Below are 21,243 nucleotides of genomic sequence, written 5' to 3' on the forward strand. Positions count from 1 at the left end.
CATCGATCTTATCCTCGATCCGATAGCTATACTCCTTCCCGATCAACAGACTTGCCCAACGCTTTACAACCATTGATCAAGATCCGCTTGATCCGATGCTCTACAACAATTTCGGGTGAACAAGTTACGCGAGGGTTAACGCCTTTTTGGATCCAATGGAATTATAAACTCCCAACTTATAAAAGTTTGGCTCCGCCCCTTACGGTTAACTCTCGATCAACTTACGGCCTGATATCCGTTGGATGACGAAGTTTTTAGATCCTATAGTCCAGATCGATACCCGTCTTCTCTCTCCGCCAGTACTTAGATTGAATCTCCACCGTTGTTCTTCTTCCTGATTCGACGGTCCACGCTTGATATCGCTTGATCGCAATCGGGGATTACTTAAGGCCCTCGTTCACTGCTCCTGTTGCTTTCCTCCGATGCGATATATCGGAGCGATCACACTTCACAACACTTCAAGGCTAGTTCATTTCTCTTACGATCTAATCCTGTCCGTTGATCCTAAATATCCAACGGATCCTATGCATCGATACTTTATTCTTTTGCCCATTAAGATCCTTTGTCTCTTCTCTTCCTCTGTGTATTCGCCTCGACTCTGCCTACACACATAATTATACTGAATTCCAGTTCAATCATCACTCATCATTTAACACTCGAACACACATTCAAACTCAGAATTGAGTTGATTATTTTAAAAATATAAACAATGATTACAGAATGAGATCTCTGTCTCTCTGGCCTGATGTTCTGATATCAGTGGCCTCTGTTTACACTCTGCCCGTAAGCTTAAAACCACACTTTAGCTATCTATCTAGCTTTTCTAATTTCTTACTTTCTAACCCCTGTCTTTGCCTTTTAGGCTTACATTTATACAAAGGGATTTTAAAACCAACTCCGGTTTAGATCCATAAATTTCTTAACAAAATTCCTAAATCTCGTCCTTATTCCTAAAACTCCTCTCTAATCCATAAATTCATGAATTAACTCCTAATATAAGTTTTACAATTATTTCTCAAATCCCTCTATCTCTCATGTTCTCCTATGTTCGAGAACATTTACAAATATGTCTCACTATATTCAATTAAATCATACTCTTTAAAATCACTCAAAAGCCTAAATAATTACATTAATTCACACTTAAGAGACCAACTCCCTTGAAAACACAATACCCCTATGTCTACTAAAATACAATGACATTATTGGGTTAAATGCTTCTGCATCGGATTCCCAAAGCAGAAAATTTTCATGATCTCCTGATCATGTGTGTTCATAAGTTGATAGAAAGTCTCCAAGGTCCCAAACTTTAGTTTGTAGCTGCCCAAATGCCTTGCACCTTTGTTGTTGCTATATGTTTGTTGTATTCTGTTCATCTTCCTCTCCTTATCAATCAGGTTCAAGTTCTAATTGATCATCCTTCCTGTTGCTATCAATTTCCTCCACATGGACTGTTTCATCATCCACTGCCATAATTCTCCAATCTCTGTTTCCAGTTCATCCTTGGACTGGTCCATATTCTGCCACTTATCTCTATTTCTTTCTCTCTATTTCAGGTTGTTGTTGTTGTCCACTAATTCTTCAAACTGTTGTTGGTTACTTTCACTTTGTAGTTGTTGGTTTACTTTTTCTTCACTTATTCTGATTGCCTCCCTTTCATCCTTACCCTCTGTCAAGATTATCTCTTTCTGCACCAAATCCTGACTTTCCAGCGTTCTCTCTAGCAATTGAACATCTTCATTCCATAGATTAAATTCTTCCATAGAATCTTCTTCTTCCATTTTTATTTGGTTGCTCATCTGTGCCAAATTTCCTCCAGCATCTACAACTAAACCTACACTCATAAAACAATTATTAAAATAAAAAACATAAGACTTTTGCGTTCCTCCTTTGGCAACAATTCAGCGTGCTGCTCTGTTTTCTCCTCCTCTATCAGCATATCAGTATGCTGATTTGAATTCTCAAAAGAATTCATGAGACTTTCAACTAGTCTCTCCTCCACACCATATGTTCTAATGATGTCTTTCTATCCCTGTCCACTGTAGTGAACTTCTTCATTCTCGTTCAATTCCGATTTTACAACTTGAACACTCACTTTTTGGTCTTCTAGCCTTTTCTCGAAAAAACTTAACTCTTGCCACAAATTTGCCATCTCACTTGGAATTTCTCCCAAAAGTTTTGTACGATCCTCACTATCTTCTTCTTTGTCACAAGCATAACTTATTGACACTATTTATTCATTCTCGATTAGAATAAAATTCTGATCCTCCATCTCTTTGATAGTTTTAGATGTTTGTTCATCGCTCTCCCTTTGATCATTTAAGAAAATCAATTCCTTGTTATTCTCTTCAATAGCAAATTTCTTATCATAGGACATAACTTCTCATCCCCACTGAAGATATTTCCTCCATTAAACATGGAATTTATGAACTCCTTTTGCTGTAATAACTCAACTTGTTCTTCATTTGAAAAGCAGTCATCATCATACTTTACTTGGCAATTTTCAACTTCATTCAAGACATTTCCATAAAATGGTTTATCTTCTGCAATCCCTGCATTCATACACAACCTGTCAGTTGTAAAACCACGAGACCTCATCATCTCATTTGGTGATTCAATCACCAATTCCTCCTGTTGTTCCAAGTCCTTTACATGACTTAGAAATATTTCGATTGTCTTCTCTTCAATCTCATCAAGTCCTTTACTTGATTGCTTGATATCCTTCTCTACTTCCTCTTTTAAAACAGAATTTAGATTATGCCCGTCTTCTTCCCTCTTTATGACAATAGCAACAAATTGTCCTTCTTTACATGTTTCACCTGTAAACATACACAAATTATCAGATTTAAAATCATCAGACCTTTTGGTCTCACTTGAAGTTTCAGTCTTCAAGTCTTCATCTTCACCCAAAACTTCACCCTACTCTGGTTCACAAATGGACACTTCCATTTCCAACTCAGCGTCTCTGAGTTTTTCCATCATCCACCTTACTTGCCTCTATTGTAGCCTTCTCTGCAACTTATGCCACTTCACTGGCTTCTTCTTTAATACCTAACCTTGTCTTTGACTTTCCTCTAGCAGCATTATTAATACATCGAGTTGTTCTTTCATCTCAGCAATCTCTCTGTCAATTTCCTCTTGACTCATCCTTTTGCCATTTACCTTGGCATTTTCTTTCTTAATCTTTCTTTTGTTGTAGTCATCCTCAGAACCTCTTCTATGACTATCAATAGCCATCTTCTTCTCCATCTTCATGAGTTCCTCACTCATTCACTATGAGCTGCACTAAAGCCTCTGCAACAGCAAGTCCTTCCTGCTGCCACTTACCTCACCAAGCTTTCCTCAGTACTTGGTCTTTTGGCAAGCAATTGGTTCTCTATCTCTGAAACCTCCTTTGAGCACTCTTCTCTGCTCCTTCTAGGCTTCAACTCATCTGCACCTTCTCAAGAACACAACTTTTCTATTGTATTTCAATCACCATGAAATACATGGTTCTGACCACTTCTTCTTTCGCTTAGAAAGTCTTACCAGCTTCCTTCATTACTTAGCAATTCTATCCACATCCTCTGTGGAATTACCTTTATGATCTGCAACAATACCTCTTCAGTAACAAGTCTCCTCCTTGCTACATATGCCTCACTAAGCTTCTCTCCTTTGAGCTCAGTGTTTTAGCATCTCTCTGGTTCTTTCCTTTGGAACTAATTGAGCACTCCTTGCTCTAGGCTTGCTGCAATCTTCTCACCTCCTTATGATGTCACCTGTGCAACCATATAAAAACCACATATTCTCCAGTATTCAAATCAAAACAAAACATGTCATCTCACCTTCAAGATCTCTGCATGATCTTGTTCCACCATTCCACCTGTACTTTGAGTGGATTGTCCTCTATTTCTTGCATCTGCTACACATCACCTCTGTGTACCTTCTATTTGTCAGATTAGAATCTGATCCCCTCTTGCCTGCATATACATCTTAAAACACATAACTCTGTTCTAAGTCCTTTTCTACAGAATTCCCTTATTCTGTTCTACTATCAATTGTTCCAATAACAATTATGCTCTGATACCAAATGACGCAGGGTTACCCCTGCTTTCACCCACAGTATGCATGTCTTATGCATATATCTGATCTATCCCAGGAATTTTAACTCACTAAGGAGTCAAATCTTCAATTCTTAAGGTTTAAGGCCCCTTTCTTAAAGTCCGTGGAATGATCTATAGAATAACAAAGTCTACCATTAATCCTCCCTTTCCTTTATATTGAAACTCATTCTCCATCTATCATGACTTAATCACCCCTCTAAACCTTCGTTAACCTTTTGTTAACCCAATATATATATATATATATATCTGCACATTAAACTAAATCCCACTCATTCCTTTGGACTTACACAAGAAATCCTTCATATCGCGCTATATTCCATTATAATGTTTATATAATAGAAATCACCATAAACATGCATAAACCATACCTTTTCGCCTTTTTACAGCCCTTGCATGTTTTCGATGCATGCCTTTATCGTAATCGGGTATCAGCTCTTCGCGGTCACACTACACATGAACCTTCCACTTCCGATATGCAATTACACTGTCGGATTTCAAATACTACAAACTGCGCCATATAATTCTATCAAGTCCGCCATCTCAATGCCTTTGTCGCAACCCTTATCCACCGTCGATCTTATCCTCAATCCGACGACTGTACTCCTTCTCGATCAACAAACTTGCCCGACGCTTTACAATCGTTGATCAAGATCTGCTTGATCTGACGCTCTACAGCAATTTTGGGTCAACAAGTTACGCAAGGGTTAACGCCTTCTCGGATCCGATGGCATTATAAACTCTCAACTTATAAAAGTTCCGGTCTGCCCCTTACGGTTAACGCTCGATCAACTTATGGCCTGATATCCATTGGATGACGAGGTTTTTAGATCCTACAGTCCAGATCGATACCCGTCTTCTCTCTCTGCCTGTACTTAGATTGAATCTTCGCCATTGTTCTTCTTCCTGATCCGACGGTCCACGCTTGATATCGCTTGATCGCAATTGGGGATTGCATAAGGCCCCCGTCCACTGCTCCTGTTACTTTCCTCCGATGTGATATATCGGAGTGATTGCACTTCACAACACTTCAAGGCTAGTTCATTTCTCTTGCGATCTAACCCTGTCCGTTGATCCTAAAGATCCAATGGATCCTGTGCACCGATACTTTATTCTTTCGCCCATTAAGATCCTCTGTCTCTTCTCTTCCTCTGTGTATTTGCCTCGACTCTGCCTGCACACATAATTATATTGAATTCCAATTCAATCATCACTCATCATTTAACACTCAAACACACATTCAAACTCAAAATTGAGTTGATTATATTAATAAATATAAACAATGATTACAGACTGAGATGTTTGTCTCTCTAGCCTGATTTTCTAATATCAGTGGCCTCTGTTTACACTCTGCTCGTAGGCTTAAAACCACACTCTAGCTATCTATCTAGCCTGTCTAATTTCTTACTTTCTAACCCCTGTCTTTGCTTTTTAGACTTACATTTATACAAAGGGATTCTAAAACCAATTCTGGTTTAGATCCATAAATTCCTTAACAAAATTCCTAAATATCTTACTTATTCCTAAAATTTCTCTCTAATCCATAAATTCATGCACTGACTCCTAATCTGAGTTTTAAATTAATTCTCAAATCCCTCTATCTCTCAACTATCCTAAATATCTCATGTTCTCCTACATTCGAGAACATTTACAAATATGTTTCACTATATTCAATTAAATCCTATTCTCTTTAAAATCACTCAAAAGCCTAAATAATTACATTAATTCACACTTAGGAAACCAACTCATTTGAAAACACAATACCCCTTTGTCTACTAAAATATTATTGGGCTAAATGCTCCTGCATCACTATACCAACCGTTATACTTAATAATCTTATATCTTTAACCATTATTATATTTCTGTATCAAAAACTCTCCTTTTATATAATTCTCCCTCGTTGTACATTCATAATTATGCGTATTATTGCTTTATATGCAATGTCATTATTTTTCAATAATGTAAATTATTTAACAACCATACATATTGTTAAAATATAATTTTGTTGGTTTATTAAAGTAATTGGATAGTTCATTGTTAGTCAGAATTATTTGTAGATAGATAATTTTAAACATTATTATCTTAAATATTTTTAGAAAATTGTTGAAATTTATGAAAGTTATTAGTGCAGCAGAATTCTCAAAAATTCCTAATTTATCGTATAATCTATTTAAATGTTAAGAGGGCATGCAATGCCCCCATATATTTCTAATTAATTTCAGTTTTTAATGGTGAAAAAACATACAATGTCTCATATGTTTCCAATTAGATTCATTTATATCAATCTATGTCTATCTATTTAACATGGCATTAGAACAGATTTAAAACTCTTCGCAGAATGAAGAGCACACAACAAATCAGGTTAAATATTTGATAAAAGAGAGCAGACAACCAAAAGAGCCAAACATACCAAATCAAGGTTGGAGATTAGAGTTGGTCTTCCATGCAAGAAGAGCCAAACATACCAAATCAAGATTGGAGATTAGAGTTGGTCTTCCATGCAAGAAGAGCCAAACATACCAGAGCACCAAAAGAGCCAAACGTACCATATAAATTATGATAAAAGAGAGCAGACCACCAAAAGAGCCAAACATACCAGAACAAGATTAAGGATTAGATTTGGTCTTCCATGCACGAAGAGTTGTCGATTCACTGTTCACTACCACCGCAGTCTCTAGAGCTGCTTAGCCATGGACGTAGTCGTTTAACGTTGATAAAAGGCGGCCCCGAGTCACCCTATTCGTTGATATAACAAACTTATTCGCTAATAAAGAGGGTCAACAGCCTAACCTACGTAGGAGTTTGTTTGAGCGCCGAAGGTATTTCGAAGTTCAAAGACCATCAATAAATATCTAAAGTTTAATTTTGAGAAGGTTTGAAAATTCAAATATTTTTTAAAAGATTAAAAAAAATATTTTTTAAAAAGATGATTGAGTAATAAACTAGTTTAGATTTATTTTAATTTCAGATTTATTAAGTGTGGAGAAGGATTTTTTTAGTGTAAAATTTAAGAAAGATTTGCATCTTGAGAGATTTGATCTTTCTGGGAGCTTGATAGATCGAGAGTTAAGATAGATCTACGTTGATTTAAGTATTAATTTTACTTTTTACTTTAATTTTTATTTTCATATAATTTCTCAGTCAAAATGTTTTAATTAATAATTTTATTTTTTATATTTTTTGTAATTTGACCGGGTCAAAATGTTTAGATGACATAATATAAATGGACATTACAACAATTTCTCCATACGAGGATAGAGAGTCTCTTTGCCCAAAAATGTAATAGAATTATATTAAAAAAAATATTTATAAAATATTCTGATTGTGAAATGAGAATAGATTTTGGCATGTGTTATTGATGAGCCATGGTATTGGCCCATGGTATAGTATGGTTAAAAATATCCATAGTAAAGTGGGGTGAGTATCCATGGTTAAAAGTCTCATTAATGGTTAGTATTATTATTTTGATTGTGAAATGAGGGATGGTTTGTGGGCATGTGGTATTGATGAGCCATTGTATTGGCCCATGGTATGGTATGGTTAATAATATCCATGGTAAAGTGGTGATGAATATTCATAGTTAAAAATTTTGTTATATTGTAAGTATTAAGGTTTTTTTGTGCTTATTGATGAAATTTAAATTTGGTTACATAATTATTATTTTAATTTATTTGGTGAAATAAATCTTAATTTATAGCTACTATTTATATTTTATATATTTTTTCATGTGATAGGTATAGATATATCTCAAAAGTAATTATAATAATTTTTCTTTAATTTAATAAAATATGCTATAAAATTAAATTCAAATAAACTATTTATAAAATATTTTTAGTGTGAAATGAGAGATGGTTTTTGGGCATGTTGTATTGAAGAGCCATGGTATTGGCGCATGGTATTGTAACAAAGCCTATTTACAAGTTAATAATATCTATGGCAAAGTGGACATGAATGGTTTAACATATATTGTAAGTTTATGTGCTTATTAATTAAATTTAAATATAGTTACATAATCATTATTCTATTTTATAAGATAAAATGAATTTTAACATATTGTTACTACTTATATATTTTAATGTAATATGTATATTATGAATTTTTTTAACCTAAAAAGTTATTCATAATTTTAGTAATAATAACAAAATTACAATGTAACAAATCCAAAATTTTTAACTTTTTACAGACACTACAACTTCTCCATGGGGCTCTATATTAATTTAACAGACATGTAAATGTTTACCAATAATATAAATTCAACATATTAGGCCTACATGTAAAAATGTTTACCAACTTTCTTACATTGCATCTACACATTACCCCTATACTAGGTTGTAGAGTGCCTCTCTGCGCAAAAAAAAAAAGGGTGTCCCCGCAAGTATATTAATATATTAGAGAAATTAAAAACATTCTTTTGGCATAGAATTTTTTCATTTATGGCTTTTATAGGTAATTTGGGTAGACACTAAGACTAGTTTTGTTTTGCAAGAACTTTAAATTTTAGTTTATGAGAATGAGGACCCTTTTGCAAGTATAAGAATGTTGGGAAGTGTTGGAAGGCATCCTCACACTTGTATGCAACCCCACTCACTTAAATCACATTACAACCATGCTCTTTGTAACTCTATGCAATCACATGGGCAATACCTGCGTTGATCTAGAGTTTTCAGGGGCATGTCCAACATCACAGTTGCTTGATCCAAGAATTGACAATGGCCATATGCTTCTTCCACCACAACATCTACACCACCAACTCGCTATCATTTGGAGTTTATATCATTTAATGCATTAGCCATTTTCCAATCAGACATAGCCCATGCTACGTCTATCAGTTTTGTGTGAGAAATCACGTGCCAATATGCTCGCATTTCCTTGGCAAAGCTCATCAAATCTTGCATTGCACACCAATGACCCAACAAAAATGGATGCAATGTGACAACCATGACCACTTGGGTGCAACCACATGAAGCCCTAGCAAAAGACATGGCACTAATCAACCTTTCACAGGGCTCATTTCTTTATTGGCAAAGTCCAGGCTCTCGAGCTAGACATCGACATGCAACACATCAATGATGACATGGACAGCTTGATCATATGCTTACCATGTTGATCCCTTATTCTCATCTAATCCCAAAAAATGTTTGGGGCTCCTTGTGGTGTGGAGCTCATATAATATTTTTGAAAAATCCCTTCTATGCTTTCTAGAGTCTCAACCTGCGCACAACGCAATCTTTCAACTACTTGTTTCTTATAGCCTGGGAACTCCATGACAATTTGGCAGCGTCGAGAGCTTGATCGGGATTTCCTCTCACCACTTCCGCTTTTTCTAGCCACACCTCCTTACTCTCCAATGCTTCTTTGCCCACCCAAGTACCATTGATCCGTTAACTCACCTCAAAGTCATTAAACCCTACAACAATCCTCAACAAGCAATCATCTGCGATCCAACTATGCATAGCAATGATCCATGATCAATGATTTTTCGTAGTTGTAGGTAGTTTCAAACCTCGCTCTCAGCTAGAAAAAAAAATATTTACTTATGTTTATTAGAGGAACAATAAACCATTACCACATAAACATAAAAAAAACACATGCAAACATAAACACCAATGTTTATTCTGGGAAAAGGAAAAACCTAACCTAATGGAATTCTATTAGTCTCTTTGGCAAAAGCCTTGGCCAAGCTAACCAAGTGAGCCTTCATTTCTCACATCCCTAGCCTTATGCCCCAAGTTAGTACATAAGAAACAATAACCATTAAGTATACTAGGTTACCTAGATAAAATGGATTGCTTTGATGTTGTTGGAATTCTAAAGACATTCTTCCGTGGAAGAGATACAACCCTTTGTTGAGTATCATTTTCAACCTTCTTATGTCCTTCACTTCGATTTGGCCTTTGGAGGATTTTTCTATCAGGGTTCTCTTCAACCTTGCTTTACAAGGGCTTCAAGCTTGTGCCTCCATTGCATGGAGCTTCACCTACTTATTTTTCCTTCATCTTCAAGGGAGGAATTTCTTGATCCTTCTCATTAATGACATGATTTTTCTTTTCAACATCTTGCAATTTCTCCTTTTACCATTCCTTGACAATTTTTATTTCATCTAAAGCTACATCAAGTTCCTTTTGCTTTTGATTAACTTTTGCCTCATATTTCTGAACAGATTCTTTTAATTGACTTGCCAAGTTTTTCTCTTTCTTCTCTTCTTCCTCTACTTGAAGTCTTAGAAGGGAAACTCATTCTTCAAGTATCTGATTTCGCTTCCTTGCTTTGTTAAGATCACATAAGGTGCTGATAAATTCTCTTTCCATGTCGAATACTACTTCCTCTTCATATACTTCATTGGAATCACAATCATCATCATCATCGTCGTCTTCATTTTGATCTGCATGCTTCCTTGAGTAGAAATTATGAAGCTTCTTCTAAAGCCTTTTGGCTGATGAACATTGATCTACTTTGGCTTTCACATAATCTGATAGAGCATTAAGAATAAAATTCATGGTTTTGTATTATACCTTTTATATTTGTCAGTAGATGTGTCTCCAGAAACAACAAAGTTCCATACATCATATCCATGAGATTTCACATAGGCTTACATTATGGATTCCGATATGTCATATTTGGTTTCATTAAACTCAAGAGCTTGACCAACTTGATTCTCTTCATTAGATGTAACATATTTTGAGACCATTGTGATACCAAAGACTTCCTTTGATTCCTTTTAACGTTTGGCGGCTTGCTTCCTCGACCTTCCCATCTTGATTCACCTGAGGTCTACCTTCCAGTTGTTAGACTGCAACTGAAGGAGCCTGCTCTAATTCCAATTTTTGGAAATACTGAGAGGGGGTTGAATCAGTATTTCACTCCAATTAGTTATTTTTTAATCTTCGAGCATTAATTAACATTAGCATCAGATCAAAACATAAATTAAAAACACCATTGAACAATGCATAATATCAAAGGAAGTAGCCACAATATTTTTAGGTGGAAACCCTTCCTGGAGAAAAACCACCGAACGCTTCTTAATATAGGACTTTCAAAAATACATGAATAAGAAGCTCCAACTTCTAGGATTTATCAGCTCCAACTAAAGGGATGCTCCAACACCCTGATTTACGAACTCCAATTGCAAGGACGCTCCAGTGCCCTGGTTCACCAGCTTCAATTGGAAGGATGCTCCAAAGCCCTAGTTTTCTAGCTCCAACTGGAAGGATGCTACAACGCCATACCCAGGACGCAACCTACCCTCGCACCACCCTGTCGCCCTGAGGTATTCTTGGGATTCAACCTGAAGGACACTCCAATCTCCACCTTGAACCACCCTGCCACCCTACTCAGCAAACTACCACTTTCCCTAAAGATTTCATCCTTCAATTTACCACAATGAATCATATTTCACAATTTTCACACTGGACCCACATCTGCTCAATAAACAACATCAAACTGCAATGCAATATTTGCTCAACAATCAAATATGCTTCAATACCAATGATATCCAATAATCAAGACAATTTGGTTACCAAGGTAAAATCAACAATAGTAAACCTTTACTCATGAATAACATCAAGCTCAAGCAACCTAACCATCAAACCATTCTACCCTATCATCTTAGACTGGAAAATGTCATTAATTAATGTGAAAACCCTAGCTCATCAATTTCATCATATTCTCACTGTAAAAAATCATGAACCTCAACAACACTACAAGCAACAATGTATTCAGGAACAATGCATACTTGAAGCAGCGTAACATAGATCAATAACACTCTGTATCTTTTATCAATGATAGAACCTTAGCATCAACAATATGTCATCATTTGACATTGACCAGCAATCCTACTCTAGCTTAGCAATACATCTCACTATATCCTTTGTACCAGCGCTTGATAGTTGATACTCTCTATACTACAATTGAGTACATTTCTGCCCATAACGCCTACTACACAAACCATAGCAGCAACAAAAAAAAACTATGCTCCAAGACCCGAGAAACATGTCCTTGACATGAGTAGTGATAATATAGGGATTGTACCTCAACAGTACATATTAGCTATAGCAATCATACTGTCAATAATGACATATATAAATAGATTAGCACTGTTATCTCTTCCTCTGCATGCAATGGTCAATGAGAATATGGCGTGAAGATCAATCAACAACCTTTATTGAACTGTCAAGTTTAGATACAATTGTAAGAATCCCTGCTATAGTTCAAGAATAGTTTGGCTCATACCTCTGATTTTTTCAATTGTCATCTTCACAATAACAAATAACACAATTCAAAAATATTGTTTCATATCTTGATGAAGAATGTACCACATTACCTTGCAATTTATCTTTTTCTAAAGATGCCCTTGTTGATGAAGAGTTTACCCCTAATTCATCACTCTGATCATACCCTGGAGACTTCCTTAAGTCTGTGCCCAAGATTTCCAGATAGCACCGTGTACAAAGTTCTTGCCATAACCACAGTTGAAACCAATTTAAAGTGGATGACTATCACAAGAATCAACCCAAGACATACCTTGGTCTTGAAGACAATTTGCAGTGTAGGCTATCCATAGAAATCTTGCCTTCAACAACAACTTTACTCAATTCTTGACCTTGTATGAATTGTCGATACATTGCAACAAGCTCTAATAATTATTAGGCATGTAACAAGATATGCAATATTCGCAACTTTGCCCTTACTAATCAACTTAAGCTCAACATTGTTATAACCAAGTCAATGCAAACACCAAAACAACAACTATGCGCACATACCAATACACTTTAACTAATTACAACCTCAAACAATTTCCTATAAATTAGATCATCAACTCCAGTCTTTGCTATGGGCACTAAATCACATACTGTGCACAGAAAAGAAAAAATCATACACTCAACAACCTTGCAATCATTATCAATGCAATAACACAAAATCATACTCAAAAAACCAAAGCAGATAAGCCAATGCTCAAAACAAGGTACATCAATATGTGATCATCATATCACACCAGAACCTGATCAAAGAGGATATGTCACCACAATTCATTGATATAAACTCAAGGGCCTTCATTCCAAAATTGAAATGTGTTCGATTACTTGACACACACACTATAGATCATATGATACAACCTCACGTCGGGCATACACCTATGTTAGAACAAACTAAAGGGGGCATTCTTCTAAAAAAAACAAAGAAGGAATGTTGTCGATATTGAACCAGAACAATCACTAGTTCAAATAGATACCTACACGCACCAGAACAATCACTAGTTCAAATAGATACCTACACACACCAGAACAATCACCAGATCATTTACACACCTTTGTGCACCAAAATAATCACCAGGTCTATTAAATACATGCTAATAGAACGTACTTCAAAATAGGCTCACATTTAAATACACCTTCATCCAAGCAAAAACACTTATGCACTAGATCGGATCCTCACACATTCACCTGATCGTAGAAACATTGTTGACATCAATCGCAACACAAAATTTCAAAAAAGTAGAAATGTAAACTTATTGGAGGAAAAATATTAGAACAATTAATAGAATGAAGCATTGAATATAGGTTATCCATCTCTTCCAGGAAATGAATAGGTGTAAATTTCTAGACAAGCCCCTCTGACAAGATTGCAAAGGTTACAGGTGCAAAGTAAGGAAGATAGTGTTTCTTCTAGTAGATTTAGTGAGAAATCGGAGAAATAGTCCATCTCTTAGCAGTGGATTAGAAGATTCGATGAGAAATCGGAGAACAAGGAGCTTAAGAGAAATATATGAGCAATGTGATGACATATATCAGCAAGCCAATTTTTCCTTAGTATCTTGTTATCCTAATTATTTTGAATAGGTTGTGAAAGAAGTGCATTGGATATAGGCCATGAATGAAGAGATTAAAGCTATTGAAAGGAATGAGACGATAGATCTTGTTGAACTCCCAATAGATAAAGTCACCATTGGTGTTAAGTGGGTGTACAACACAAAACTAGATGAGAAATATAAATTAGAGAAATATAAGGCAAGGCTAGTTGCCAAAGGATTTTCTCAACACCTAGGTATTGACTATGGTGAAACCTTTGCTCAACTAGCAATATTGGATACCATTAGATCCATGTTACTAGATGGTTGTCAAGTCAACTTTCTTAAATGGAAAACTAGAAGAGGAGGTGTATGTTACTTAGCCACCAAGATTTGAAGTAAAAGGTCAAGAGTACAAAGTGTACAAGTTGAAGAAAACCTTGTATGGATTGATGCAATCTCCAAGAGCTTGGCATAGTCTGATTGAGTCATATTTACTCAACAATGGATTCAATAGGAGTAGTTATGAGCCCACTCTCTTTACCAATCAGATCACGATAAAATTCTTATAACTTGTATTTATGTTGATGACATGATATATTCTAGGAATCTTAAGTTAGATGATTTCAAAGCCAACATGAAAGGATAATTTCAAATGAAATACTTTCATATCATATAGTACTTTTTGGGAAGTAAATTCAAGCAATCTACTCAATTGATTTTCATATGTCAACAAAAGTATGACACATTTATCTTAAAGAGGTTTAGGATGGAAAAATGCAAACGAATAGAGACACCTATTACAATAAGAACAAATTTGAGCAAGTAGGTTCATGGACGAGGAGTGGATTCAACTTGTATAAGAGTCTTGCGAGTAATTTCATGTACCTTACTGCATCTAGACCTGATATTATGTATGAAATTAGTTTCATTTCCAAATTTATGGAGTCTCTTAAGGAATCTCACTAGAAATTTGGAAAAAAAAGAAATGAGGTATATTGTAGGTACAAGCCATTGTGGATTTTGGTACACACATTCTGAAGACAACATTCTCATAAGATACATAGACAATGATTTTTTTGCTTGTATTAATGATAGGAAAAGCACATTAGGACATGTTTTTCACTTGGGCACAAAGTTGATGTCATGGGCTTTTAAGAAACATTCAACTATCTTAACATCTTTCATAGAAGAACAATATGTAGTAGCTACTACAACACCATGCCATGCAGTTTGGCTAAGAAGATCCTTGAAAGGCCTTGCACATGTGGAGAAGGAACCAAATTCTATCTTTTGTGACAACAGTTAAGCAATTTCATTGTCAAAGAACCATTTTTTTCACAAGAAAAGCAAGCACATTAACACTAGCTATCACTTCATTCATGAGCTTGTCAACAATGGTGATACATTTCTTCAATTTTGTGGATCTTGAGATCAACTAACAAATATCTTCAACAAACCCTTAGGAAAAAGTGTTTCAGAGTTCCAAACAACACTTAGGAATTATCAGTGTTTAGGAATATAATAGTTAAGAATAAGGGGGTTTGTTATTAAAGTATAACCTATCATGTTAATTTAAGTAGTTGGACAGTTAGATCTCAGTCCGAGGTATTTTTAGAGAAACATTTTTAGACACTATCGATCAAAATATTTTTCAAAAATTCTTGATATCTCTAAAGGTAGATATCCTAAACATTCTAAAAAATCTTTGGCTTATTGTAAAATATATTTAATGGTGAAAAGGGTGTGCAATTCCCCATATGTTTCCAATTGATTTCATTCCTTCTCTAATTGTTTGTTTAGTTCACATATTTAACAATTTTTTTTAGTAAGATAAGAAATTTCCATCACTCTGTCAAGAAAGATACATGGTTTCTATTTCTCCCGCGTTGGTCCACCACTAGGGAAACCAGACCAACGATGGAAGAACAAAGACTTAGTCAAAAATAGTACAAACAAAGGACATTTGTGATGATAATGGTTGTCCATGATGATGATATCCATATAACCTATAAAAGACCAACATGAAAGAAATATAAGCCAAATAGCAACCCATGAAGAGAGTTTGGGAGGACATGGAAACATCTATAGCGTTTGCAAGGTTTGTAGCAAGGCAGAGCCCTTGCCTTTCTATAGCAGAGCCTCAATTCTAGCCAACCGAAGGGGCATATCTATGCATTTGAGCTCAATGTCGGGATCCAATTGTTATTCATTAATCGACGTAAGGATCTCCCCTTTTGCCTCATTTCATTCCAACAAGACCTTGCTAAGAAATGATTTCATGTTCCAATACAATTCAATTGTGCATAGATATCGATTTTGGTGCCCATGGTTGTTGCCTAGGTCCAACACCCACTCAACCACCAAGGCGAGAATTTCCACGTCTATGTATTCTTCACTATCAAAATGGACTTTCTCATCTACATGGTTGATCTTCTATTGAATTGGATTAGGAGTTTGTGCTTGATAATGCCTGCCATCATTGTGGGTGCAAATGCGAGTGCACACTTCCACCCTCGAGGAGGAGCCTATATGAATCTTTTCTCTCTGTCTTGGCATGCAGGTAGGGCCATTGTAAGAATGCTAAAGCGATAGGGAGAGTATGGAGCTAGTGAGGGGGAGGACAAAGGACAAATTGTGAGGAGAAGCACCCGATAAAAGAGAAAGGGAGATTGAGCAAGAGGAAAGATGGAGCATAAAGAAGGATTTGTAAGGAGAGAGAAGGAAGAGAGAATCTAAGAATCAAAACAGTTCACCATCCCACAAAATAAAAACCTTGAATAATATGACATATAAACTGATGCAACCAATGAAAGTTCGCTTTTTGAGAATAACTATGAACTATGCAAACAACCCCCTTGACTAACAAAATATCCTCACAATTTTTTACTAGTGGGAGAAACTAATCAACCCAGAAACCATACATGCCAATAACACCACTAAGAAAATGGGACACATGTTTACCTTTGTTGGCATGTTAGTCGAGAGAATGAGAGTAGTGCATAGTGCTCTTGGACCAACTTCCATGCCCAACATCTGCCTTGAACTTCAAAATACCACTCATTCATAAGGAAGAGACTGAAGGTGATAAGAACTAAGTGTACCCAGGGCTGAATGAAACACAAAAATCCCAAGATGGGCCAAAGAAAAGGTGAGGTGGGGGTGGCCAAGTTAGGAGGACCATGGCCAGCCCCCTCAACAAAGATAGAAACAATTGTGCAAGCATGGAATTTCCCACAAAGACTATTGAAAATACTGAATGAGAGAATCTTTTGCAGATTGCCTTTGCGTAAATAAGATTATGGAATAACCAAGCCATATTGATTGACATGTGAGCCTCAAGAAGAATCGATGAGTGAGACAATTCCAACATGCTTAATTATTCAGAATCATGTGAGGTGAGAGTAGATACAATGAAAGAACCTATGGAGAATGAGACAACCATGCCTCCCACCTAGCTTGAGTGAGTTAATGATGGTGTCTCCATCCCTTCTCACTCCCATCTCTCATTTAAAACCCTTGTATATATTTGAATAAACTTGAAATATCACTACAATGAGAGAATATATTTAACATTTATTACTATATACTTGAAATTGAAATTTTATTTATAAATTTAACCCTTTTAAAAAAAATAAAAAATAAATAAATAAATAAATTATATATTACTTTTATATACCCAATTTATTTCTATATATCATGTATTTTATCTCATTGCTTGCAACTTAGTTCAAAAACTTTTACATATATATATACGTATAAAAGGTTTTCTATCTCCCACTTAATACTTAGTTTCGTAACCATAACTAATAAAATCAAGAGCATCTTTCAATTATAATCGTAAGAAAAATTATTTTTATTTGCATGCTTTTTACAAATAAAAGGTTTACAGTACATTGATTCTCAACCGTGTTAAAAACAGAGGCCGACCATGCAGGCTCGCTGCCAGTGGCGTATATTGTATACAGATACAACCATATTCAGCAATATATATGGACAACATATCTTGACCTTCGCTTTGGGGTTTGTCACCCATTTGATTCAATACTTCATGTTTTCCAAACATCATTCCCTTTTTGTCTTAATTCTGCCGGCAACTTTCTCGCCTAAAGAGAAGGGAAAGATAGATAAGGATATTGATCAAAAGCTATGGTCTTTAGCCTAAGCCATCAAAGAATATAGATGGAGAGCTATAGTCTTTAGCCTTGACCATCCCTAAAGAGGGGAGAAGGAGAATAAGGATACTGATCGAGAATTACGGTCTTTAGCATAGACCATCGCCAGAGAAGGGATACAATCTCTTCTGCCCAATGAACGCCTTTGAAATCCTCGAAGTGAGTTATAAAAAAATGGGTTTATTTTGAGAATCATCCATGGTTAAATTTAATTTAATCAGTATTTATTAGTATTTAAGTGTAATTTAATTAGTATTTTTCTTATAATTATAAGTTAAAATTTTACATTTTAGTCTAATTAATTTTTAACATTATCAATTTAACAAATAGATTAAAAATTTATTTATATCTAAATTTAGTATTAAAAAATTATCTGAGAGAAATTAAATATATATATTTAAAACTATAATATCTTAAATATAAACCAATCTGAATTAGAATAGAGAAAGTAAAAACACTATCAATTTTAAGAATTGAAATTCTAAAATAGAGCATAAATTTAATGGTGTCCATAATGCTAAGACTCCAACATTAGCACTAACGGTGTTGATAGTATGGCATTCTTATCGTACTTCTATCCACCATGCAGGTTGAAGACTAAAGTCTAAATGTTCATAGTATGGCATTTTTATCATACTTCTATGCACCATGCAGGCTGAAGACTAAAGTTTAAATGTTCAGTTTTACTGGGCATAGTTATAGTCATGGGACATTTATTTATATGCTATATAAAATGGTAACTTATGGGGACTGAAACTTATTTTACTCTTTATAAAATCTTCATAAAATTTTTCTTTCAATTCAAATGAGAATAATTCAAAATCGTTTGCAAAAGCTGTGAAAACCTGAGAAAGTATAAAGACTCTAGATAATTACATTAAATTATTAAATAATTTGAGAGTAAAAATACAATTAAATATATTTATTTTTTTAATTTCATTTTATTTTAAGATCCAATGAAATAAAAAACTAATAAAAGAAAAAAAAAATTGATTAAAAAAAATTTCTATCATATAATAATATAATAATAAATGTATTCTAAAAATTATTATGTAATAAGTGTATTCTAATTTATAGAGGAAATAGTTTTTTTCACCAGAATTTATCAAAAATAGAAAATACAATTTCCAGATTTTGTATTGTTTAAAATACATTTTTGAATGCATAAATAGATTCAACACTCTGAAAAATCCCGAAGCACCTAAATTAAATAAATGAAATAATTTAAATTCAAATTTTTAAAAATCTCTATAAAATTTAAATTAAAATTAACTAAAAAAATGATATGAAAAAATCATTTCGTTTATTAAATAATAAACGTAAATACATTAAAAAAAATCATAAGAATCACCCTATATAGAAGATTTAGGTATCCTAGTCATCAACCCATCAAATTTATACTCTGATTATACCCATCCGTTTTCAGGAAAGCATCCCATCATACTCTGAATACCCGCGTGCGTATTTCCCGAACTCTGTTAGTGTGCCTAACTTGTCCCGTTAATTAATCTATTTCCTCTCATCCACAAAGAAAACGCCCAGCCTCGGGATTGGTGCATCAGGTTGACCGGTCATTCAACAGTGTTCGCTAGTTCGGGTTGCTTTCTCTTTTCTCTCATCGATTTCATTTGAATTTGAATTTGAATTTTACAATTTCTGTATTTCATTTGAATTTGAATTTGAATTTTACAATTTCTCTGTTTGCAGTTAAACATTTCCAGGGTTATTTTGGTCAAAATGAGAGAAATTATATTGTATACATAGGTGGTGACGTCCCAGCGTCGAGCTCCAGTTGTGAAATCTCAAAAGGGGCTAAGACGTGTCTTGCGGGGTTTGAAGATGTACTAAAGTCATAAAAGCCCTACCTAAATATCCCTAAAAGTGATTGATTTTTGCTTCTTTTGAAAATATGATTTAATACTTTCGTTATAAAAGAGTCCGGGAAAGTAAATCATCTCACCCGGAAGCCCTTTGCTATTCCCCAACTTCATAACTTTTCGCTTCCAAAATACAGCCACAACCACTCCCACCAATAACAACACAACAACAACCGCACTACCCATGCTCCATTCCAACATTTTAGGATGACGTTTTCCTGCAGTTAATGAGAATCAGATTAGTAAATGCTTTCATGACTGAATTTAATTAGCAGATGCTTTTTCAGATATTACCACTGATATTACAAGAGTACCACCTGCAGTTGAGGCAGTGAGCAAAGGGACACCATCACCGTAAAACTTGTATCCCGCGTAACCAATTACACAGTAGTCACCGAAGGCCCCTCCTTGGTTAGTTCTTACTGGACAGGAGCCCAAAGAGTCGTACAGAATTTGGAGGCACTGTTTACATTGAGTCATAGTAAGGTCTCTCAAACATTGAGCCAGAGAATAGACCCTATTCTCATTTCCTGTGGCGAAACCCACATTACTGGACCAAGCACTCGCCATAACCCTGGTCAATAAAGAGGCAATATTCCAATCTTTGGAACCCCCAATGTTTCCAGCTGCGCCCTTTCTTGAAGTGTTATCGCAAACTGTAAAGGTGTCCGCTGATGCATTCTGCAAATTTGTTGGATAAAATTTATCAGTGGCATATCTCAAAAAGCATCCGCTGAGATGAGTGCTTCCGGAAATACAATCGGTAAAATAATGAGTGTAAGAGTTGGTAATGTTTGAAACGCATGCCCGGCAAGCAGAGGCATTGAGGTCTCCCCTGCACTGAGTAAGACCGTACACTTTATCTCCATTCTCTCCATGAGATGAAATAGTGTAGCCCGTCTTATTAACATTCTCCACCAGTGAATTCAGAACCACCTTCAAATTCCTTTCCAAAGAACTTCCAGCCGTCATATTACCCATGGTAAAAGAGCGAACTTGCATATCAGTAGGATTATCTGACAGAGGTAATTGTGCTATGAAATCATGACTGGAAGAATCATTCTGAGCTAATGCTAATGTTAGTAGAAAGAGAAAGAAGGAGAGAGATAATTTGGATTTGGAAGTGAAGCGAATGATATTCCTTGTGCAATTACAGACCTTGTTGGAAGGAGCCATTCTCTAATTGAAATCAATGTGCGGAGAACCTGAAAAAGTGTGAGCGCTGCCTTTCTTTTATGAAGATCAGCCCCCCGGTTGAAAGGTAAGGCAAGGTTGCAGTGCCTTTTCGAAGCGGATGAGAAAGTAAACAC

At 35.3% G+C, this 21,243-nt stretch overlaps 2 protein-coding genes across 3 annotated transcripts in view; both read right to left on the bottom strand.

The window, feature by feature from the left end:
• The window catches only part of LOC149206335 (cysteine-rich receptor-like protein kinase 2), a 124,610-nt gene extending 104,512 nt beyond the window's left edge, over window positions 1–20,098 (bottom strand). For both annotated transcript variants that reach the window (XM_089393681.1, XM_089393680.1), the window contains exon 1: window positions 20,017–20,098. In XM_089393681.1, coding sequence (XP_089249807.1) covers window positions 20,017–20,047 — 31 coding nt within the window. In that variant the 5' untranslated portion in view covers window positions 20,048–20,098. The remainder of the gene's footprint in view (window positions 1–20,016) is intronic.
• A 99-nt stretch (window positions 20,099–20,197) lies between these two features.
• LOC149206336 (antimicrobial ginkbilobin-2-like protein) lies at window positions 20,198–20,905 on the bottom strand. Its single transcript, XM_089397661.1, has one exon. The coding sequence runs from the start codon at window positions 20,903–20,905 to the stop codon at window positions 20,198–20,200; it is 708 nt and encodes a 235-aa protein (XP_089253787.1).
• Window positions 20,906–21,243: the final 338 nt, after the last annotated feature.

Source organism: Pinus tabuliformis, chromosome 1_2 (genome assembly GCF_031772625.1).
Source record: "Pinus tabuliformis cultivar Carrire ecotype Pingquan chromosome 1_2, CPIR1, whole genome shotgun sequence".
NCBI classification, from domain to species: domain Eukaryota; kingdom Viridiplantae; phylum Streptophyta; class Pinopsida; order Pinales; family Pinaceae; genus Pinus; species Pinus tabuliformis.

Excerpts from the sequence above, each read along its gene's own strand:
- LOC149206336 (XM_089397661.1), bottom strand. The coding sequence starts at position 20,905 with ATGACGGCTGGAAGTTCTTTGGAAAGGAATTTGAAGGTGGTTCTGAAT.